The sequence below is a fragment of the Hemiscyllium ocellatum genome, chromosome 24 (assembly GCF_020745735.1).
Source record: "Hemiscyllium ocellatum isolate sHemOce1 chromosome 24, sHemOce1.pat.X.cur, whole genome shotgun sequence".
NCBI classification, from domain to species: Eukaryota; Metazoa; Chordata; class Chondrichthyes; order Orectolobiformes; family Hemiscylliidae; genus Hemiscyllium; species Hemiscyllium ocellatum.
Genome location: NC_083424.1, coordinates 17,139,366 through 17,163,711, shown reverse-complemented (window position 1 = coordinate 17,163,711; position 24,346 = coordinate 17,139,366). Strand labels below are relative to the sequence as shown.

Below are 24,346 nucleotides of genomic sequence, written 5' to 3'. Positions count from 1 at the left end.
AGGAACCAAGCCAACCATAAAACTTACGTAGGGCTTGTCTCGGCAACATCAAAGGAAGCATTCTCAAAGGGGATAATGGGCGAGGGAGAAGATTCATCTTGACCAGAGCTATTCTTCCTAACCAGGATATCGGGAGATCTTCCCAATGCTGGAGGTCCTGCCTTATTTTCTCTAATAGATGCGTATAGTTAGCCTTATATAGCTGACCAAATACCGAGGGTAATAAAAATACCTAAATAGAGAAAACCTTCCTGAAAGGGGAAGCGGTTTCCATCCGCAAAGTTGGATACGTTGGTAAGACCTCCTACCAGCATGGCCTCTGATTTCATAAAATTAATTTTGTATTCTGAAAACATGCTCAATAAATTAACCACTTGAATTAAGGGGGGGTGGGGAACAGATGTTAATGGATCATTTAAGAAAAGAAGGACGTCATCCACAGAAAGAGTAATTTTATGCTTGCCTGATCCTACCTCCAAGGGTACATTGGAGTCCGTTCGGATGGCTTCCGCCAGCGATTCGATCACTAGTGTAAATAATAGTGACGAAAGAGGGCACCCTTGACAACTTCTGCCAACCCTAAAACTATCTGATCCTACGCCATTGGTAATCACCGCTGCTTTCAGGTCATTATCCAGCACTGTGACCCATTTGGTAAAGTCCTCTCCAAGACCAAACTGCTCCATAGTATAAAAAAGGTACGGCCATTCCAATCGGTCGAACACTTTCTCTGCATCTAGGGTGACGACTAATCCTGATATCACACTTTGCTGGCAGACTTGTAACATATTTAGCGCTCTTCTGATATTATTAGTAGATCTGCGACACTTTATAAACCCCATTTAAACGAATGACTAGCCATGATCACTCAGGAACATCCGAGACCCCCCGCAAGGAAGAACCCTACTCAAAAAGCTTTGATTAGAGACCGTAAACAATTCACACAAATTTTAAAATACAACCTTTGTAACTACTAAAACAAAACTACTAAAAACTACTCCTAAGAAATAGCAACATAAAACATAATTAAAAGGAGATTTTCCCCCTTGTCCATAGGGGGCTCTCCTACCATCCCATAATCCCATCCTGACATCTTCCAGCTAGGGCCACGCTCTTGCCCCAGACATCGCAAACTAAGTTAAACAAATATCAATATCTTATAACAAGGAAATTAAAAGTGGGCATCCAACCCTTCCCTTCCATATTATTACCCTAGGCATTCTTGGCAAAGCAGCAACATGAAATAAAATATATAAAATTACAATCCCAACATATAATAAAGGAAAACTCAAAATTCAAAATCACCCCAACAACCAAATAATGTCCATATAATTCAGGTCAATCAGTCTATCTAAGAGCGTCCAAAATTTCTTTTGCTTTTTCCAGCGATCCAAAATTATACATAGACCCTCGTGACTGAAGCACAATGTTGCCAGTTATCTCATGGAATACTGAATATTTAGGTCCCTCAGACGCTTCCTTACCTCGTCAAACACTTTCCTCTTGCATACCATGACTGGAGAGAAAACCTGAAACAGCATTATTTTGGATCTCTCGTATACCATAGCTTGAGAATCCTTCCCCAGTGCTTTGGAGGCCTCCAGCAGCATTTGTTTGTCTCTTGTAGTGCTGGAGTTGCACTAGGCCCAGGCGGGGGTGGTGGTCTGACCTGGGCCTGCACACCATGACGTTGGTGGGCCCGCTCAACCCGCACCCGGCCTAACTCAGACTCAGCACTTGTGGGAGCCATTGCTCCAAAAAGTTAACAAGCTGGCCTTCTTCCTCCCGTTCAGGAAGGCCCAGCAACTGGATATTCTTCCGACAACCTCGATTTTCGAGGTCATCAATCTGCTCTTCCAAAGCCCGGACTCTTTGTTTCAGAGCCCTTTCCTGACCCACAGAAGTTCAGCTGCGGACTTGGAGGCCGCGGCCCATTGCTCCAGCTCTCCAACACGCTGCCCGATGCTCTCGATCTCCCAGTCCTGCTTCTGCAGCATGACCGAGATCAACTCCCACTGGGTCTCCTCCATCGAAGTACTGAACCTCTCTCAGAGCTTGACAAACTCCGATACAGGCTCGCCTCTACTGTTAAGTCCCCCGGAGCGGCTGAGGACGTATCTGTTGCGGTGGTGGGGAGGTCCCTGCCTTTTGGAAACTCCGTGTTCCTTTACCTTTGGTCATTTTAAAATGTATCAAACTGCTAAAGTTTAGTGTAAAATGGCTATAACAGATGGAAAAAAAACTATTTTTAGTAGTTTAAGAAGTGAAGGGAGGGCAGATACTCCACTTTGTCTGGGTCCTGGCTCAACAAACTCGGACCTACTGAGTCACCACCATCTTGAATCCCTCACGCTTCCTTTCTAAAAAAAACTCAATCTAGCACACTTATTTTTGACTTTCGCCAAGCATCAGCTTATTCTCATGAGATAACCATCTCCAATGAATCTTGTAACATTGCAGGATCACACTTGTAAATGAATAGCAACAGGATTTATTGAACATAACTATATATCACAGCTGTTCAGAGAGTGCCTGTAGACCCAAGCTTCAATTCTATGAGATCTGACAACACTAAAACATTGCTTCCTTTGCACATGTTCAGTAGCTATAACCTGAGTAAACACAGATTTCACATTACCCACAACTCCCAGATCTATTTGCTAATCTCATCTCCCTCAATATTTTCCTTTAATTTTCTGGTTTCCCTGAATCCATGTCTTTACACTTGTTGGATCTACATCAAACTGCATGTGTCAATTGTCTACTCACCTCCCAAACAATTTTGAGTTGCAGTTTGTTACCTTTTTCATCTAACATTGCCATTTTGAGTTTATCCGCAGCATTTGAGATTAAGTTATTGACACTGTCATAGACATTAAGAAAACATCGAAGAATAAGCAACCCAATACCAAGTCTTGCAAGAATCTACTCATCAAACCCAAAATTCAGAATTTTCTTATCCACATGGATTCTTTTTTATTTGTTAATGGGATGTGGGCATCACTGGCTGGGCCAGACTTTATTGCCCAGGCAAAGGAGGTGGTAAGCTGCCATCTTGAACTGGTGCAGTGCTTGGTACTATAGGGAAACCATACGACTGTTAGGACAGAAGTTTCAGGATTTTTGCCTGGCAGTAGCAAGGGATCAGTGATGTATTTCCAAGTCTGGTGTGTGGATTAGATGGGAACTTGCAGGTAGTGGTGTTTCCATTTATCCCTGTCCTTCTTGGTCGTAGAAGTTATGGGTTTGTCTAAAGAGCCTTGGTGAATCATTGCAGTGCATCCTGCAGATGGTACACTTTGTGACCTCTGTGCATTGGTGGTGAAGGGAATGAATGTTAAAGGAGGTAGATAGGTTCCAATCAAGCAGGCTGCTTTTTTCCTGGATGGTATACCATATAGAGCTGCATCCATCCAACCAAGTGGAGAGTATTCCATCACAGTCATGCTTGTGCCTTGTAGATGGTGATCAGGCATTGGTGGTCAGGAAGTGACTTGCAGGATTCCTAGCCTGTGATTGGCTCTTGTAGCCACATTATTTAAATGGTTAATAAGTTTGATTTTTGGGTCAATGGTAATTCCCAGGATGTTGATAGTGGGAGCATTCAACAATGGTAACGCCATCAAATGGGAAGGTCAGATTGTGTTTTTTTGGAGATCGTGATTGCTTGGCACTTGTGTGGTATGAATGTTACTTGCCAGTTATTAGCCCAAGTCAGAATGTTGTTCAGATCTTGCTGCATAAGAGCATATAAGGTATCACAAATACTTCTGAAAACTTTGCAATCATCAACAAATGTCTTCACTTCTGAACTTATGAGGCAAGATCATTGATGAAATAGCTGAAAATGTTCAGTCCAGGACACTACTAAGAGAAACTCTTGCAGTGATATTCTGGGACTGAGGGGATTTACCGCCAACAAACACAATCACTTTTCCTTGTGCTTAGTGTGACTCCAACTAGTGGAGAGTTTTCTTCCTGATGTCAATTTGCTCTAATATTGCAAGGGCTACTTGAGACCATACTTGGTAAAATGTTTCCTTGATTTCAAAAGCCTTCAGTCTCACCTCAACTCTGGAGTTCATCTATTTAGTCCATGTTTGGACCATGTAGTGAGGTCAAGAGTGAATGGCCCTAGCAAAACCCAAACTGGGTGTCAGTGAGCAGGTTATTTCTCATTAAATGCTGCCGAATAGCACTGTTGATGACACGTTCCATCTCTTTGCTGATGATCAGGTATAGACTGATTGAGATTGGCCATTTTGGATTTGTTCTGCTTTTCATGAACAAGATGTCCCTGGAAAGTTTTCCACATTATCAGGTAGATTCTTGTATCATTACCCTCTCATGATTTCGTCCCATCTCAAGATACTACCAGTACCATCATGTGGAACAAATTTCTGAACAAGTTTCTGTAGGATACTGTGTCAAGAGCATTGCTAAAATCCAAGTATGCCTCATACACATCCTCACAAATTTGTTTTCATTTTAAAGCCTATTAAATTGCTTTGTCATGGATTTCCCATTTAGGCAATTAGATTATATTATTTTAAGCATTCATTATTATGCCCCTGATTTAAAAATTTTTTCTCTTATTCTGACATGCAAAATGGAAAACTGCAGATGTTAGAAATTTTGACATAAAATTAGACAGTGCTGGAGATAGGGGAAAGTGAGGACTGCAGATGTTGGAGATCAGAGTTGAGAGTTTGGTGCTGGAAAAGCATAGCAGGTCAGGCAGCATCCGAGGAGCAGGAGAATCGTGAAGGGCTTTTGCCCGAAACATCGATTTTCCTGCTCCTTGGATGCTGCCTGACCTGCTGTGCTTTTCCAGCACCACACTCTCGAGTGATGGAGATACTCAGCAGGTCTGGTAACAACTATAGAGAGAGAAAAATGTATGAAACAATAGCTCTGTTTCTCTCTGCACAGAGCATTTCTAACATTTTATGATCTTTAATTAAGCAAATTCTAAACCTCAACACAAACGCAATTCATCCTGCGTGCTCACTACAAGGAAAAGTGAAACTATTCTAATATGAGAAATACCCTGTATTAATTCCAAGCTTAAACAGTCAAGTATTATTATTGTCTAATTGACATGCATTATCATTTATCAATTTCACTTCCATTTAGATCAGGAATTAATAGCAGGAAATAAATATCTTCTATATATGTAGCACCTTTTTACAAACTTAGACTATCCCAAAATATTTTACAGGCGCCTTGAAATGTTGTCACTACTGAAATTTAGAAAACATTGTAAATATGTTTAGTTAGTCAAACTCAACTGGGGCAGCAGTATGAATCCTACAGTCACAAGGGGTCCAGTGGGCTCCTAACGTGCTGTAAGATTATATTGCCATTACCCAAAATTCCCTTTGCACAGGGAAAAATCAGTGTCTGGGAAATCAGATAAATACTCCAAACTAATTACCTAACTGGTTAGCCTTTCCAGAAAGGTTTCTAACGTGGATGCTCAACAGTGTCAGAAAGCACAGCCTGACAAATAAGGATGAGAATAGGATCAGGTTGTGTTGAACATTATGATAGAATAGCCAGTTCCACTGAGCTACCAGAAAGAGACTTTCACCAACATGGATAACATCTTGATGAGAGGAAAGGACAAAAATTAAGAAAAAAAGCCATCAATGGTCAACACCATTTTCTACCGGGCATTTTATATTTTTCCAGCATTAACACTGAGGTTAGACTTCAGGTTTTAACGGGCTGCTCCCATTTTCATCTCCTATATTTATTATATGTTCTTTAATTTCTTGCTAGATTACTCTCATATTCTATTTTCTCCTTCTTTTAAATATTTTCCTGGTAATGATTTTAAATTTTATCATCAGATTTGCTTTGTTCTTGACTATATTGTTAGCCTCTTCTTTCAATCTAACACTACCTTTATTTACTCTCGTTAGCCCCAGTTGAACCATTTTCCAGTGGAGTTTTCATTTCTTAAGGGAATGTATAATCATAGGGAACTATGAATTATTTTGTTAGGAGTTTGTCATTGCTTATCAAACACTATATCATGCAATCTATTTGCCAGTCTACCCAGCTAATTCACTTTTCATATGTCCCATAAATGGCTTTGTTTCAGTTTAAGATCCTAATTACTGACTTAACCACATCATTCACAAATGTAATATGAAATTCTTATATCGCTCAAACCTACAGGTTACTGTAATGTAATTTACTAATCAATCCTGTATGATTGCACAATACCAGATTGCACAATACTAGAATATAAATACATTGGAGACAGTTCAGCAGAGGTTTACTAGATTGATGTGAGCAGATTGTCTTGTGGGAAAAATGTCAAACAGACTGGATTTGTTTTCTCTGGAGTTCAGAAAGGTGAGTGGCAACTTGATCAAAGTTTGTAAGATCCTGAACAATCTTGACAAGTTGGATGTGAAATTATGTTTCCACTTATGGGTGAATCCAAAACTAGGGGGCACTATTTTCGAGGCAAAAGTAAGAACTGCAGATGCTGGAAATCAGAGTTTAGATCAGAGTGGTGCTGGAAAAGCACAGCAGGTCAGGCAGCATCCGAGGAGCAGGAAAAATCGACGTTTCGGGCAAAAGCCCTTTATCAGGAATAGAGGCAGAAAGTCTCCATGGTGGAGAGATAAATGGAGTAGGGGGCTGTGGAGAAGGGAGCAAAGAGTACAATAGGTGAATGGGGGTGGGGATGGAAGTGATAGGTCAGAGGTGAGAGTGGGGGAAGGTAGCAAATAGTACAATAGGTGAATAGAGGTGATAGGTCAGAGAGGAGGGTGGAGCGAATAGGTAGGAAGGGAGATTGGCAGGTAGGACAGGTCATGAGGACGGTGCTGAAGGTTAGAACTGAGGTAAGGTGGGGGAAGGGGAAATGAGGAAACTGTTGAAGTCCACATTGATGCCCTGGGGTTGAAGTGTTCCGAGGCGGAAGATGAGGTGTTCTTCCTGCAGACGTTGGGTGGTGAGAGAGCGGCGGTGGAGGAGGCCCAGGACCTCCATGTCCTTGGCAGAGTGGGAGGGGGAGTTGAAATGTTGGGCCACAGGACGGTGGGGTTGATTGGTGAGGGTGTCCCGGAGATGTTCCCTAAAGTGCTCTGCAAGGAGGCGTCCAGTCTCCCCAATGTAGAGGAGACCGCATCGGGAGCAAATGATACAATAAATGACATTGGTGGATGTGCAGGTGAAACTTTGATGGATATCATCCAAGGCCCCAAAGGAGCCTTCCACATCCATCAAAGTTTCACCAATGTCATTTATTGTAACCGTTGCTCCCGATGCGGTCTCCTCTACATTGGGGAGACTGGATGCCTTCTCGCAGACCACTTCAGGGAACATCTCCAGGACACCCGCACCAATCAACCCCACCGCCCTGTGGCCCAACATTTCAACTCCCCCTCCCACTTTGCCAAGGACATGGAGGTCCTGGGCCTCCTCCACCGCCGCTCCCTCACCACCCGACGCCTGCAGGAAGAACGCTTCATCTTCCGCCTCGGAACACTTCAATCCCAGGGCATCAATGCGGACTTCACCACTTTCCTCATTTCCCCTCCCCCCACCTCACCCCAGTTCCAACCTTCCAGTTCAGCACTGTCCTCATGTCCTGTCCTACCTGCCAATCTCCCTTCCCACCTATCTGTTCCACCCTCCCCCTGACCATCACCTCCATCCCCACCCCCATTCACTTATTGTACTCTTTGCTACTTTCTCCCCAGACCTCCTCCCGCCACTCCCCACCCCCCCGCCCAGTTATCTCTCCACCCTTGAGGCTTCCTGCCTCTATGCCTGAAATGCCAATTTTCCTGCTCCTCGGATGCTGCCTAACCTGCTGTGCTTTTCCCGGCACTATTTTCGAATTGGAGATTGCCCTTTCAGGACAGAAATGAGAATTTTTTTCTCTCTGATTGTGTTGTAAGGTCATTGAATATTTTTGAGCTGGATGTAAATTGATTTTTGTCAGGCATGGAAATCGAACGAGAGGTAAATGGAAATGTGAAATTCAAAACACGAATAGATGAGTCATGATCTTATTGAATGAGTAACAGTCTCCAGGAGCCAAATGGTCAATTCAAGCTCCTAATTCATATTTTAATAAGTATGTTTGCATTTAAAATAACTTGTGGATCTTGTTGGTTTCTCTAAATATTGTTCCAGAAAGATATCTGATATATATTCCATCTTATTTCTGCCAATGCCTAATTGGTTTTCCCAGTCTATTTGGGCAATAAAGTCCCCCAGGATTAATGTATTATCCTTGTTACATGCACTTCTAATTTGTAGATTTAGAATCTATTTTATATAATAGTTAGTGCTATGGCACAGTGATGAACCCTTCTGTTAAATAAACCAAACACCCAGAAAAGCTCACCCTGCATTGTAATCTGTTAAAATATGAGTGACAGAACTCACAAGTTCCACTATTTAAAGAAAAAATATCAATTTATCCTTTAACTCTAAAAGTGAACATTAAACAACAACTATTTACAACTCTAAGCCTGCTTGATCTTAACTGCTTATTAACCTGCCTTCAACTCTATAACAATATCCTGTTCCAATAAAACACATATCAAAATTACACCAAATTAATTTCAAAACTATACAGCGGCTGTCATCTCCAGTGTCTGTCTTCTGGCTGAAGATCTCCTTGGGTCGTCTTCTTTCTTTTAATTGCGAATATGTTTCATATGAAAAGTTACCTTTGATAGAGAATGTTTCCTAATTTCATGGATCTGTGTTGATGGCAGTTGCTCTGTCTGATTTTCAAAATGCCTTCCTTTTTTATATCCCCAACATTGGATCATCTCATTGGTTTGATGTTGGCAAAACAATACATTCAAACTCAATTGAGTTTTAGTATCTTGGGGTTTAATTTAAACTGATTGGTTAAATTCGAATTGTTGTCAAAACAGCAACCAACTCAGATATCTATTTCACAGCCAAACATTACATATTTTCAATTTTCCAGTAAACTGAGATGCTTCTAAGCTCTCAGTGCAGAACAGCATGCATTCTCTCTTAAAGGTACAGTATACGCCTTCAACTTCATAACATTAGTTAAGGGTAATCAGTGTTTTTTTTTCCCCTTTGTTACTTCCTATATGCCTTTACTGATTCAACATCCTAATATTCTGGGCTAAGATCCTTTCTCTATACAATCTTTATCTAATTATTTATTAAAATGGTTACCCACCCCCATCATTTTTCTCATCTTTTCTAAAAATCACGTACCTTGGAAGATCTATCAGTTGGAATCTTAACTAACACAAACATAAGAGGTTGGCTGGGATTGTTAGCTCCCGTCTTCCACTTTTTCCCTTTTATTTTCCTGCTCGTTCACTTCATTTTCCCTGGCTCTTTGTTTGATGAAAGATCCTGATGCCTTTCCTCTGTCTCCAACCTGTGCAAATATTACCTGGCTCACCAATTATTCACCAGCATTTGCTGTTTTCATTTCAGAGTTCATGCTTGGGTATTGAACTGAACTGAATTGAATTGAATTTATTGTCACGTGTACCAAGGCACAGTGAAAAGCTTTGTCTTGTGAGAAATACAGGCAGATCACAGAGTTAAGTAGCATGGATAAGTAAATAATAGGTAACAGCAGCAAAACTAAAAACACAGATACAAGCGAATATTAAGAGTTTGTGAGTCCTTTCAGTATTCTAACAACAATAGGGTAGAAACTGTTTCGAAACCAGCTGGCGTGTGTGTTTAGGCTTCTGTACCTTCTCCCAGATGGTAGAGGTTGTAGAAAAACATTGCCAGGATGGGATGGATCTTTGAGAATGCTGGCGGCCTTTCATTGATAGTGGGCCTGTTGATAGATTCTATAGATGGGAGGTTGGCCTTTGTGATTGTCGGGGCCGAGTTCACCACTCTCTGTAACTGTCTCTGATCTTGAATGGTACCAGTGCCATACCAGGTAGTGATACATCCAGACAGAATGCTCTCGGTGGTGTACATGCCTGGGAAAGAAGAGACATTGCTGGGCCTTTGTAACCAGTGCATCCACATGAAGAGTCCAAGAAAGCTTGTTGTGCATGACCACTCACAGGAACTTGGCATACTCGTTTCATCTCTGTGCTGTTAATGTGTAGGGGGAGGCATGAGTAACATCCCGCCGAAATTCAATAATGTGTTCCTGGTTTTGCCGGCATTGAGAGCTAGGTTGTTCTCAGTGCACCATTTTTCCAGATCTTCCACCTCCCATATGTAGTCTGTTTCATTGCCATCTGGGATTCAACCGATTATTGTGGTGTTTATCAGTGACCTTGTAAATGGCATTAGTCTGGTGTTTGGCAATGCAGTCATGGAGATACAGTGGGTAGAGTAGGGGCTGAAAATGCACCCCTGGGAGACTGCAGTTTGAGTGTTAGTGAGGATGAAATATTGTTCCCAATCTTTACTGATTGTAGACTGTGGGTCAGGAACCTGAGGATCTAGTTGCAGAGAGTGGGGCTTAATCTGAGATCACTAAGTTTAGTAATCAGTCTTCAGGGGATAATAGTGTTGAAGGCTGAACTGTAGTCAATGAGTAGGATTCTTAAGTAGCTGTTCTTGATGTCAAGATGTTCTAGGGAGGAGTGAAGGGCAAATGATATAGCAACTGACATGGATGTGTTGGTCTGATAGGGAAATTGGAGTGGGTCAAGAGTACTGGGGAGGATGGAGTTGATTAATGCCATCACCAGCCTTTCAAAACACTTCATGACCACCGAAGTTTGGGACACTGGGCGGTAGTCATTGAGCCATGCTGTATGAGCCTTCTTAGGCACAGGGATGATGCTGGCCCTCTTGAAACAGGCAGGGACAGTGGCCTGCTGCAGGGAGTGTTTGAAGATGTCTGAGAAGACCCTGCCAGTTAATCTGCGCATGTTCTGAGTGCACGGCCTGGTACTCCATCTGGTCCCATCGCTTTCCTTGGATTCACATGAAGAAAAACTGATCTGACCTCTGATGCAGTGACTGTTGGGATAGGCTCGTCAGGACTTGTTGAAATAGCTTTTACCTCTCCAGCGAAATTCTGCTCAAAGCGAGCATAGAAGACATTGAGATGATCTGGGAGGGATGTGTCACCATCTGCCATCTTGCACTATCTCTTTTTAGAACCTATGATGTCATTCAGTCCTTGCCATAGTTGTTGGGTGTCTATCTGGGTCTCTAGTTTGGATTGGTATTGGTCCTTGGCTGTTTTAATGGCTCTGCGAAGGTAATACATGGATGCCTTATATTTGAATGAGTCTCCAGATCTGAAGGCCTCACACCTGGTTTTTAAACGGGTTCTGTATATCCTGACACATCCAGGGTTTCCTGTTGGGGAACACCTCATTGACTTCCTCGGTATGCAGTCCTCCACACACTTGCTGATAACGTCTGTGACGGTAGTGGCGTACTCGTCCAAGATACCTACGGACTGTTTGAACAAGGCCCAGCTGATTCCAGACAGCACTGGAGTTCATTCTCTGCCTCGTCCGACCAACACTGGACCTGTATCCCTGAGGGGGGTCTCCTGCTTTAGCGTTTAAGCCGGGAGAAGAAACATGGCATTGTGGTCGGAGTTGCCCAATTGAGGGCGGGGGATGGAGTGGTAGGCATCTTTCATAATGGTGTAGCAGTGGTCTAAAATGTTCGGACCCCTAATGGGGCAGGTAATGTTCTGGTGGTAATTGGGCAACACCTTGGCACAGTGCTGCTGCCTCACAGCGCCAGAGACCCGGGTTCAATTCCCGCCTCAGGCGACTGACTGTGTGGAGTTTGCACGTTCTCCCTGTGTCTGCGTGGGTTTCCTCCGGGTGCTCCGGTTTCCTCCCACAGTCCAAAGGATGTGTGGGTCAGGTGAATTAGCCATGCTAAATTGCCCGTAGTGTTAGATAAGGGGTAAATGTAGGGTTATGAGTGGGTTGCGGGTCGGTGTGGACTTGTTGGGCCGAAGGGCCTGTTTCCACACTGTAAGTAATCTAATCTAATCTAATTGAAGTCGCCAGTTACAATAAACAGGGCCTCAGGGTGTTCTGTCTCCAGGGTGTTATTGGTGGAGTGCAGCACATCCAGAGCTTCCTCAATCTTTGTGTGTGGCGGTATGTACACAGTAGTTAGTGTAGCAGCGTGGGAGATAGAAGGGGTGACATTTGATGGTGAGGAATTCAAGGTTTGGGGAGCAATAGCTGCCCAGGTTGCAATGTCTGTGCACCACAAGTTTTCCTCTAATATTGCTCCAGTATCAGATGTTGAGATTGGTGTTAAACCCCACGTGGGGTGTCAGCGAAGGTGTACATGACGCCGGTACACACCTGCCCTGTCCCTCCTCAATCCACTCCACCGCCCACAGCCCTTCAGATAAAGTCACAGCAGTGCCAGTAATCAGCCTCGCTCCTGTACTCATAGAGAGGAGACAGGAAGGGAGGGCTGTATCTCACTGTGCGTTGCACTGAAACTGACACACCCACACGTGTTGCTGGGCTAACTGCTGCATCAGCCAGACAGGAACTGCCGTCAGACAGTAGAATTAGAACCAGTTAACAAACAAAAGGCAGAGAAAAGTGATTTATGTGAAATAATCCGGGATTAGAGAGAAGATATCAAGGAACCTACAATGGAACATTTAACGGCGGCGATGGAGAGATGTTATTGGGGATTCAGAAATAGTACAGAGGATCACTCGGCTGAAGTGAGATGGAATGTTTTTTTGACCCTCCACCCATACATTGTATTTATTACATAACGGTCTTTTATGTCAGAGAAATGCAGCAATTAACTGGAGTAGTAATTTCAGGTCAGTGTGGGCTGCTTATCTTCAGAGAGCGTGTTTAGTGCGATCGGCGCTAACTCTCCACTCCCGGGGGTTATTTTGTGCTGGTTTGACCACAATTGCAGCAACAAGGGCAGATTTCTCGACAGATTACTGTATCCCGCTGTTGTGGGTCTTGGGCACTTTGGTGTCCATTCAGGGACTGACTACCCCTGGGAGGACTTGAAAAGGAAAGGGATATTTATGAGCAGAGAGGGATTGGAAGTTGAGGAATTTGTCAGTAATCTGTGCTGATTTGTGCCAACCGCATCCTTTTGTCCAGACACCTTAAACCGTTTCCTGTTTAAGGTGTCTGGACAAAAACCGAAAGAACTGCGGATGCCGTAAATCCGAAACAAAAACTGAAAGTTGCCGGAAAATCTCAACAGGTCTAGCAGCATCTGCGCAGAGAAATCAGAGTTAACATTTCTGGACCCTATAATTTCACAGTTGCTGCCAGACCTGCGGAGATTTTCCAGCAACTTCTGTTTTTGTCCAAGGCATCCGGACGTTTGTTCAGAAAGTAAACAGTTTAGAGAGAGTTTATTAACTGGATACACGGGCTTTGGGATGGAGGGGGTGGTTGGGGTGTTACCTCCAGACAAGCCCAAGTTAATGCAAAAGGAAACAGCATTTTGTCATCACCCGTAATAACTGCATTAATATGGGGTCATGTTTGTTACACCGAGAATCGGCATTGAAATATTTACATTATTCGAAAAGTTATAAAAATTCTAAAGATCGTGCGAGGTCTGTAAGTGTGGATTTGAATATTATTTTATTTATTTCACTCTCTATTGACGGAGTCTGAACCAGTTCGGAACCGGCTGTCAAGTTTTCTCGCCCATTCGGAAATCCATTACATTACAAAAAATAGCACAATGAATAGTGTGAGGTCAGTAACTTACAAGCGCCAACACATTTCCAACGCGAATCTAACCATTGCCCCTCAATGTTCAATGGCATTATCATCGTTGAATTCCCCCACCCCCGCCACCATCAAGGGGCGGTGATTAGGATGTTTCTTATTGTAGACGGTCATTGCCTGGCATTTGTGTGGCTTGAATGTTACTTGCCAATTTTCAGTAAAAAAAACAATATTTTCAACCCAAACTTTGGGTTTGCTACGTGGATGACACTTTTGTCATCACTAAACAAAACAAATTAAAAGAAACCTTCAAGACCGTCAATAATACCCTTACTGGCATAAACTTCAGTATAAGGGAGGAAAGTAACAATTCCTAGATGTCATAGTAGAGCGAACAGCCAATGGGGAACTTCAAACCAGCGTCTACAGGAAAACAACACACACGGACCAAATATTAAACTACACCTCAACATCCACAAACGAAGTTGCATCAGAACATTATTCCAATGAGCCACCACACTGCAGCACAGAGGAACTACGCAGAGCAGAGGAAAATCACCTAATCAAAAAGTATATTCAAAAAGAACGACTAGCCAATGAACACAGCCTGCCGATTTCTCAGCAACAAACCCAAACAAAACACGACCAGAAACCCTAGCCATTCTCCCCTACATCAAAGACATCTTGGAAATGACTGCCAGACTACTCAGACCCCTTGGCATCATGGTAGCCCACAAACCCACCAACACACTAAAACAGCAGCTAATAAACTTGAAAGACCCTATACAGACAACAAGCAAAACTAATGTCATTAACAAAATACTGTGCAAGGACGGTAACATTGGACAAACAGGCAGAAAACTAGCCACCAGGATCCATGAACATCAACTAGCCACAAAACAACATGACCCACTCTCACTAGTATCCTTACATACAGATAAGGAAGGACACTACTTTGACTGGGACAACACATCTATCCTACGACAAGCCAGAGACATGTATGAGAATTCCTAGAAGCATGGCATTCCAACCAGAACTCTATCAATAAACACATTGACTTGGACCCAATTTACCACCCCTGAGAAAAAGAACCGGAAATGGCATCACCACAGGAAATGGCTTTACTGACCCATAGAACCCAAACATATAAATAGAAAGCAGAAATCATCAGCAGTGCTTCATCCGGAGGCTCACTGAAGCTGTTACCTAGTATGGTGATGAAACATCTGAAAATGAACCTTACAGCTCAGTGAGCAAACCTACATCCAGAACCTCAACCTAAGCTACAAATCTTCTCAAAACTTGCTAACCTGGATATTATCCAGATATTGTTACATTTAAGCATGGACTGCTTCAGGATCTGAGAAGTTGCTAAAGGTGCTGAACACTGTAACCATTGGTGAATATCCCCACTTCTGACCTTATGATGGAGGGATAGCCATTGATAAAGCAGCTGAAGATGATTAGGCTGAGGACACTACCCTGAGGAACTCCTGCAGAGAGATATCCTGGAGCTGAGATGACTGACCTCCAACAACTGCAACCATCTTCCTATGTGCCAAGTATGACTTCAATCATTGGAGAGTTTACCCCCAAGGTCCATTGATTCCAGTTTTCCTAGGGCTCCTTGATGTCATACTCAGTCAAATGTAGCTTTGATGTCACGGACTATTGCTCTCACCTCACCTCTGGAATTCAGCTCATTTGTCCATGTTCGGTTCAAGGCTTGAATGTTACTTGCCAATTTTCAGTACAAGCCTGGCTATTCATCCCAAACTTTGGGTCTGCTACATGGATGACACTTTTGTCATCACTAAATGAAACAAATTAGAGGAAACCTTCAAGACCATCAATAATGCCCTTACTGACATAAAATTCAGTAAAGAGGAGGAAAACAACAGCAAACTGCCATTCCTAGATGTCACAGTAGAGTGAACAGCCAATGGGGAACGTCAAACCAGTGTCTACAGGAAAACAACACATACGGACCAAACATTGAACTACAGAAGCAATCATCCCAACACCCACAAATGAAGCTACGTCAGAAAATTATTCCAATGAGCCACCACACATTGCAGCACAGAGGAACTATGCAGAGCAGAGGAAAATCACCGACACAGTGTATTTAAAAAGAACGGGTTGTCCTAGGATGGATGTGTTGTCACAGTCAAAGTAGTGTCCTTCCTTATCTGTATGTAAGGATACTAGTGAGAGTGGGTTATGTCGTGTGTGGCTTGTTGATGTTCATGTATCCTGGTGTCTAGTTTTCTGCCTGTTTGTCCAATGTAGTGTTTGTTACAGTCCTTGCACAGTATTTTGTGATGACGTCCTTAGCCGAGTAACCCTGGCAGAACCCAAACTGGGTATCACTGAGCAGGTTATTGCTCAGCAGATGTTGATTGATGGCACAAATGATGACACTTTCTACCACATTACTGATGATTGAGAGTATACTGATGGGGTGGTAATTGGCTGGGATTGGATTTATCCTGTTTTTTATGTACACGATGTAACTGGATGATTTTCCATATTGTCAGATAGATGCCACACTCAGTGCTTTCTCTAAGTGTTGTTCAATATGGAGGAGTTTAATTCAGATAAATGTGAGGTGCTGCATTTTGGGAAAGCAAATCTTAGCAGGACTTATACACTTAATGGTAAAGTCCGAGGGAGTGTTGCTGAACAAAGATACCTTGGAGTGCAGGTTCATAACTCCTTGAAAGTGGAGTCGCATGTAGATAGGATAGTGAAGAAGGCGTTTGGTATGCTTTTCTTTATTGGTCAGAGTATTGAGTACAGGAGTTGGGAGGTCATGTTGCAGGACATTGGTTAGGCCATTGTTGGAATATTGCGTGCAATTCTGTTCTCCTTCCTATCAGAAATATGTTGTGAAACTTGAAAGGGTTCAGAAAAGATTTACAAGGATGTTGCCAGGGTTGGAGGATTTGAGCTATTGGGAGAGGCTGAACAGGCTGGGGGGTTTTCCTGGAGCATTGGAGGCTGGGGGTTGATCTTATAGAGGTTTACAAAATCTTTTCCCTGGGGTCCGGGAGTCCAAAACTAGAGGGCATAGGTTTAGGGTGAGAGGGGAAAGATATAAAAGAGACCTAAGGGGCAACCTTTTTACACAGAGGGTGGTATGTGTATGGAATAAGCTGCCAGAGGAAGTGGTGGAGACTGGTAAAATTGCAACATTTAAGAGGCATTTGGATGGGTACATGAATAGGAAGGGTTTGGAGGGATATGGGCCGGGTGCTGGCTAGTAGGACTCGATTGGGTTGGGATATCTGGTCGGCATGGACGGGTTGAACCGAAGGGTCTGTTTCCACGCTTACATGACTTTATGAGTATTGATTCATCAGCTGAGAGAGCATGGTATGTGGTAAACAGCACTGTTTGCTGAAGAAATCATCAAATCCATGTGAAAAATGTTGGTTTATAGCACAACTAGTGGGAAATAACATTTTGGAAAGACTGGTGTCTGGCATAACCAGTGACTTTAGAGGATTTACGGTTTTTAAAATTAGTTACTTGACAGTCAGATGTGGTAGATATTTTGACCCAATGCCGAATTGTGTTGCTGCTTCACATCCCTATTAAAAGAGATTGTGTTTCTTTATGGGGGTTTGACCAAGTAATTTGGCCTGCTTTCCAAGTACTGATGTCACAGTTTGTTTGATTAGTTTCCTGTGAAATGCCCTGGGAAGGGTTTTTATTATGCTAAAGGTATTATCTATGTTCGAGTTTTTGTTGTTGAATGCCTTTTCTCAACATCTTCCAATCTGGGACAAAAAGCAATTTGGGTTAATTTGAAAGAATAAGTTAATGAGTGAGTTGCAGTTTAATGAATTATGACAGATTGTGAGCAACACTTTGAAATCTTCATCCAATATATTGAGTAAATTAGTTTGAGAAATTGAATGGAATGTTCTCTTTGTGTTTGTCTGTTGAATCATTGTAAATTATGATTCTGTTCCTTCACAGTTCTATGTGGCACTGCGGTGGATACAGTTTGTTATGGTGGTTTTGAGGTTGGTTTTTAAAAATACTTTTTAACATTTTTACCCATCCAATTTTCTCCTCTCTTCCACGATAAGGTGCGATTTCTTTCCAGGTTTCTCTTCCACACAATAGCAATCTCTCACTTGACAGTGTAAAAACCAGGATTTGGAGGTGCCGGTGTTGGACTGGGGTGTACAAAGTTAAAAATCACACAACACCAGGCTATAGTCCAATAGGTTTAATTGGAAGCACTAGCTTTCGGAGCGAGGCTCCTAATGATTAGTCTCCTGTGAAATGCCTTGGGAAGGGTTTTTATTACGCTAAAGGTACTATCTATATTCAAGTTTTATTGTTGTTGACTGCCTTTTCTCAACATCTTGTAATCTGAGACAAAAAGCAATTTGGGTAAATTTAAAAGAATCAGTTGATGAGTGAGTTGCAGTTTAATGAATTATGACAGAATCATGATCAGGCTATCACCTGATGAAGGAGCGTCGCTCCGAAAGCTAGTGTGCTTCCGATTAAACCTGTTGGACTATGTCAGGGCAGTGAGACTGGCTGAGTTTTTCTGCCATGGACATGATGAGACAAATGGCCACTTTATGTCTCTGGACAATCTCTAGACTATCACCTCTAGAGAGCACTGAAAAGTGTTCAGAATATGGAATGTGGAAAATGCTTTTTCATTATTCCTAAACCATCGGCATTAAGACTAAAATTGGGCCCTTGAAGACAGAAACAGGGGAATATATAACGGGGAACAAAGAAATGGCAGAATAAATGAATTGGTACTTCAGATCTGTGTTCACTGGGGAAGACACAAGCAATCTCCCTGAGGTAACAGTGGCTGAAGGACCTGAACTGAAGGGAATTTATATTTACCAGAAATTGATGTTGGAGAGACTGTTAGGTCTGAAGGTTGATAAGTCCCCGGGGCCTGATGACCTACATCCCAGGGTACTGAAGGTGGTAGCTCGAGAAATCATGCATGCATTGGTGATTATTTTCCAGAGTTCGATAGATTCAAGATCAGTTCCTGCGGATTGGAGGATGGCTAATGTTGTACCACTTTTTAAGAAAGGTGGGAGAGAGAAAGCAGGAAATTATAGACCTCAGTGGTGGGAAAGATGCTGGAGTCTATTATAAAGGATGAAATTACGACACATCTGGATAGTAGTAACAGGATAGGTCAGAGTCAGCATGGATTTATGAAGGGGAAATCATGCTTGACTAATCTTTTGAGAATGTAACTCTGAAGATGGACGAGGGAGATCCAGGAAATGTAGTGTACCTGGGCTTTCAGAAAGCTTTTGATAAAGTCCCACATAGGAGGTTAGTGAGCAAAATTAGGGCACATGGTATTGGGGGCAAAATACTAACCTGGATTGAAAGTTGGTTGGCTGACAGGAAACAAAGAGTGATAAACAGCTCCATTTCGGAATGGCAGGCAGTGACCCGTGGGGTACCGCAGGGATCAGTGCTGGGACCGCAGCTTTTTACAATATATATTAATGATGTAGAAGATGGTATTGGTAATAACATTAGCAAATTTGCTGATGATACTAAGCTGGGTGGAAGGGTGAAATGTGAGGAGGATGTTAGGAGATTACAGGGTGACCTGGACAGGTTAGGTGAGTGGTCAGATGCAGTTTAATATAGATAAATGTATGGTTATCCACTTTAGTGGCAAGAACAGGAAGGCAGATTACTACCTAAATGGAATCAATTTAGGTAAAGGGGCAGTACAAAGAGATCTGGGTGTTTTTGTAATTAGATTCGATTTTTTTTAGATTAGATTAGATTACTTACAGTGTGGAAACAGGCCCTTCAGCCCAACAAATCCACACCAACCCGCCGAAGCGCAACCCACCCATACTCCTACATTTACCCCTTACCTAACACTACGGGCAATTTAGCATGGCCAATTCACCTGACCTGCACATTTTGGGCTGTGGGAGGAAACCGGAGCACCCGGAGGAAACCCACGTAGACACGGGGAGAACGTGCAAACTCCACACAGTCAGTCGCCTGAGTCAGGAATTGAACCCAGGTCTACAGGCGCTGTGAGGCAGCAGTGCTAACCACTGTGCCACCGTGCCGCCCACCAGGTGTACACCAGGAGAAAGTGAGGACTGCAGATGCTGGAGATAAGAGCTTAAAAATGTGTTGCTGGAAAAACACAGCAGGTCAGGCTGCATCAAAGGAACAGGAGAATCGACGTTTCGGGCATAAGCCCTTCTTCAGGAATGAGGAGGGTCTGCCAAGTAGGCTAAGATAAAAGGTCGGGAGGAGGGACTTGGGGGAGGGGCGTTGGGAATACGATAGGTGGAAAGAGGTTAAGGTGAGGGTGATAGGCCAGACAGGGGGTGGGGACGGAGAGGTCGAGAAGAAGATTGCAGGTCATGAAAGCGATGCTGAGTCTGAGGGTTGGGACTGAGAAAAGATGGGGGGAGGGGAAATGAGAAAGCTGGAGAAATCTGCATTCATCCCTTGTGGTTGGAGGGTTCCTAGGCGGACGATGAGGCGCTCTTCCTCCAGGCGTTGTGTTGCCATGGTCTGGCGATGGAGGAGGCCAAGGGTCTGCATGTCCTTGGCGGAGTGAGAGGGGGAATTAAAGTGTTCAGCCACGGGGCGGTTGGGTTGGTTGGTGCGAGTGTCCCAGAGGTGTTCCGCAAATAGGCGGCCTGTCTCCCCAATGTATAGGAGGCCACATTAGTTGCAGCAGATGCAGTAAATGATGTGTGTGGAGGTGCAGGTGAATTTCTGATGGATATGGAAGGATCCCTTGGGGCCTTGGAGGGAAGTGAGGGGGAAGGTGTGGGTGCAAGTTTTGCATTTCTTGCGGTTGCTGGGGAAGGTGCCGGGAGTGGAGGTTGGGTTGGTGGGGGGTGTGGATCTGACAAGGGTGTCGCGAAGGGAGTGGTCTTTCCAGAATACTGGTAGGGATGGGGAGGGAAATATATCCTTAGTGGTGGGGTCTGTTTGGAGGTGGCGGAAGCCCTTAGACTCAGCACCACCTTCTTGACCTGCAATCTTCTTCCCGACCTCTCCGCCCCCACTCCCCTCCCGCCTATCAACCTCACCTTAACTCCTTCCACCTATCGTATTCCCAACGCCCCTCCCCCAAGTCCCTCCTACCTACCTTTTATCTTAGCCTGCTTAGCACACCCTCCTCATTCTTGAAGAAGGGCTTATGCCCGAAACGTGGATTCTCCTGTTCCTTTGATGCTGCCTGACCTGCTGCGTTTTTCCAGCAACACATTTTAAAGCTCTGTTCTTGTACACCAGTCAATAAAGATAAGCATGCAGGTATAGCAGGTAGTGAAGAAGACTAATAGCATGCTGGCCTTCATAACAAGAAGGATTGAGTATAGAAGCGAAGAGATTCTTCTGCAGCTGTACAAGGCCCTGGTGAGACCATACCTGGAGTATTGTGTGCAGATCTGGTCTCCAAATTTGAGGAAAGACATTCTGGCTATTGAGGGAGTGCAGCGTAGGTTCACGAGGTCAATTCCTGGAATGGCGGGACTACCTTACGCTGAAAGACTGGAGCGACTGGGCTTGTATAACCCTTGAGTTTAGAAGATTGAGAGGGGATATGATTGAGACATATAAGGTTATTAAAGGATTGGACAGGAAACATGTTTCCACTGATGGGTGAGTGCCAAACCAGAGGACACAGCTTAATAATATGGGGTAGACCAGTTAGGACAGAGATGAGGAGAAACTTCTTCACCCAGAGAGTGGTGGCTGTGTGGAATGATCTGCCCCAGATGGCAGTGGAGGCCCAGTCTCTGGATTCATTTAAGAAAGAGTTGGATAGAGCTCTCAAGGATAGTGGAATAAAGGGTTATGGAGATAAGACAGGAACAGGATACTGATTAAGGATGATCAACCATGATCATATTGAATGGTGGTGCAGGCTCGAAAGGTAGAATGGCCTACTCCTGCACCTATTGTCTATTATCTATAACCTGGTGTTGTGTGATTTTTAACTTAAAAACCAGTAGATATTGATCTAAGTTCAATGATGAAAAAGAAAGGTGAAATGAGGATTTTTTTTCTTTAATTCAGATTGTGGTTAAGACCTGGAATGCATCACTTGAGAACATGATAGAGGCAGATTAAAGTATGGCTTTCAAAACAACATTTGGTAATTATTTGAAGAAAAATACAATGTAGGGCTATGATGAAAAGTCAGGGCAGTGAGACTAGCTGAGTTCTTCTGCCATGGACATGATGAGACAAATAGCCACTTTATGTCTCTGGCCAATCTGTAGACTATTCACCTCTAGAGAGCACTGAAAAGTGTTCAGAATATGGAATGTGGAAAATACTTTTTCACTATTCCTAAACCATCGGCATTAAGATCAGACACAGTATTACTATTGCCGTGATGACCAGAAAGCATGGAAAAGTTATGATACGGAAAAACAACAGTCAGTCCATTGTATCTAAGACTAGGTTAGGTTATTACACAAATGTGATCTAACCTGGGATATTCCTGGTCTTTATAAGAATTTCATAATAGTCAGTGTTTTCTGACACTTAAATATTGGATGAAATTCCTAAATGAATGCTTTTTTGCTTTTGAAGAATGTTGTACAGTGAATTACAGAATGGATCTACTTATTTTTCATTTTCTAATTACTTTTCTCTCTTTCAAGGAGGATCTTTGCTGTCTATAGTTCCATGGAAGACATGCATCCTTCATATCTTGCCCAAATAGCCACTATTCAACTATTACTTCTATTCAAGCATTAACAATATTGCATGTTGCATTTGGGAAGCAACTCAACCAACTTTGACCTTACCTTGATGATTCAGACATTTCCAATTGTCATCCCTAGATGCCAGTCACGAGCAATCAGCAGATATTCTGCCCAATAACTCGAGACAGCAACCCTCATCCCACCTCAGTGAGCATCAGTTAATTCAGCATGATCAAGGAGGAAACTTTGTTTTACATGATGGGACTGTTCACTTGCTAACTTGTCTGCATCATCAAGGGACGAGTACAGGAGGTTTTCATAGGGAAATTATTCTTTAATGTGTTCAGGCAATGTGAAGGTTGCTGGCTAAGCAATTTCTAATTGCCAAGAGGGCTGGTAAGAGTCATTCACATTACTGTGGCTCTGAGGTTGCATAAAGACCAGATCAGATAAGGATATCAGATTTCATTGTCTGAAGGACATTAGTGAACCATATGAGCTTTTACAATAATGGTTATACATTTATCATCTGGTGAGTTTTAATCCCAGATTTTTATTGAATTCAAATTTCACCATTTGCCATCGTGGGATTCAAACAAAAGTCCCCAGAACCATAGTCTGAAATTCCAGGTTACTAGTCCAAATCACCATGCCACTGCCATCACTCAGCAAACATCCAGTGGTTTCTTTTAGAGATGAGGGACAGTGTGAATATATATTTCTATAAATTTTGTCAAATCAGCGTTTAGATGATCAAGGTTTGTGAATTGTATTTCCAATATTTCCAACCTTGTTTATATCTCTCTTTCTTCCTTTCACTGTCTTGTACAGTTTCACAATTGTTTTTTGATTTTATACTATTGTAGATCCATTCTGTTCCTTTTTTTCCCACAATTAAGCTATCGTGCTCTCTTCGCTTCTATCTACATTGTAAGGTGGCCTCATTCCATGCCTCTTTCTCCATGGATTGACTTTTACGTTTTTTTTCTCTCTCTCTCTCTCTCAGTATTGTCGGTTCAGGCTCCATCATTGGATATGCAGCATTGCAGCAGTTGGTGAGGCATGCAGAGGTAAGGGAGCATTTCAGATTTCCTGGGTTGCTCAAGTATATTCAATTCCTAAGTAGCTAGCCTATTGTATGGCAATGACAGCAAATTTTCTCTTGCAACCACTGTGCCACACAATAGTCCTTTCCCAAAATAGAGAAATCATTCTGACGTTATCCCATGGGTAAAGGCCAGCCTGCAGCATCTGTCTGAAATAGCCATTCTTAGTCTATTCAAACAGGGTGGGTGTGTAAAAACCAAGCTAGAGCATGCTCACAAAATGTGCACTTACGTTGGGGTCACTAATAAGAATTAGGAGCAGTCTCCTGTCTAGTATTCTAAATTTTTTTTTGATTAGATTAGATTACTTACAGTGTGGAAACAGGCCCTTCGGCCCAACAAATCCACACTGACCCGCCGAAGCGCAACCCACCCATACCCCTACATTTACCCCTTACCTAACACTACGGGCAATTTAGCATGGCCAATTCACCTGACCCGCACATCTTTGGACTGTGGAAGGAAACCGGAGCACCCGGAGAATGTGCAAACTCCACACAGTCAGTCGCCTGAGTCGGGAATTGAACCCGGGTCTCAGGCGCTGTGAGGCAGCAGTGCTAACCACTGTGCCACCGTGCCACCCACTAATTTCTGACCCATAATTGTTTAGAAGTTGGAATGGTATTACCCAAATTCAGAACATCTAATATGACTAGTCTAGATTACTGTTTTATACTCAGGAATAACTTTCACTCATGACCTAACATTGGAATTTCTATCAGCTTCCATTCAACAATTCCAAATTTGAAATATATAACACTTTTTCTGGATGTCAAAGTTAGTAGCAATTTTGACTGTTTGAGCAGAGAGACTACCATTAATTTTGGTGTCTTCATGTACGAATATTTGTTTTAATAATCCT

The 24,346-nt window shown here is 42.9% G+C and overlaps 1 protein-coding gene across 1 annotated transcript in view; it reads left to right on the top strand.

The window, feature by feature from the left end:
• The first annotated feature begins 12,633 nt into the window (after positions 1–12,633).
• Positions 12,634–24,346, top strand: part of tmem116 (transmembrane protein 116) — a 38,879-nt gene continuing 27,166 nt past the window's right edge. Inside the window, exons 1-3 of the mRNA XM_060844138.1 lie at positions 12,634–12,676; positions 17,649–17,695; positions 23,385–23,448. Coding sequence (XP_060700121.1) covers positions 17,682–17,695; positions 23,385–23,448 — 78 coding nt within the window. The 5' untranslated portion in view covers positions 12,634–12,676; positions 17,649–17,681. The remainder of the gene's footprint in view (positions 12,677–17,648; positions 17,696–23,384; positions 23,449–24,346) is intronic.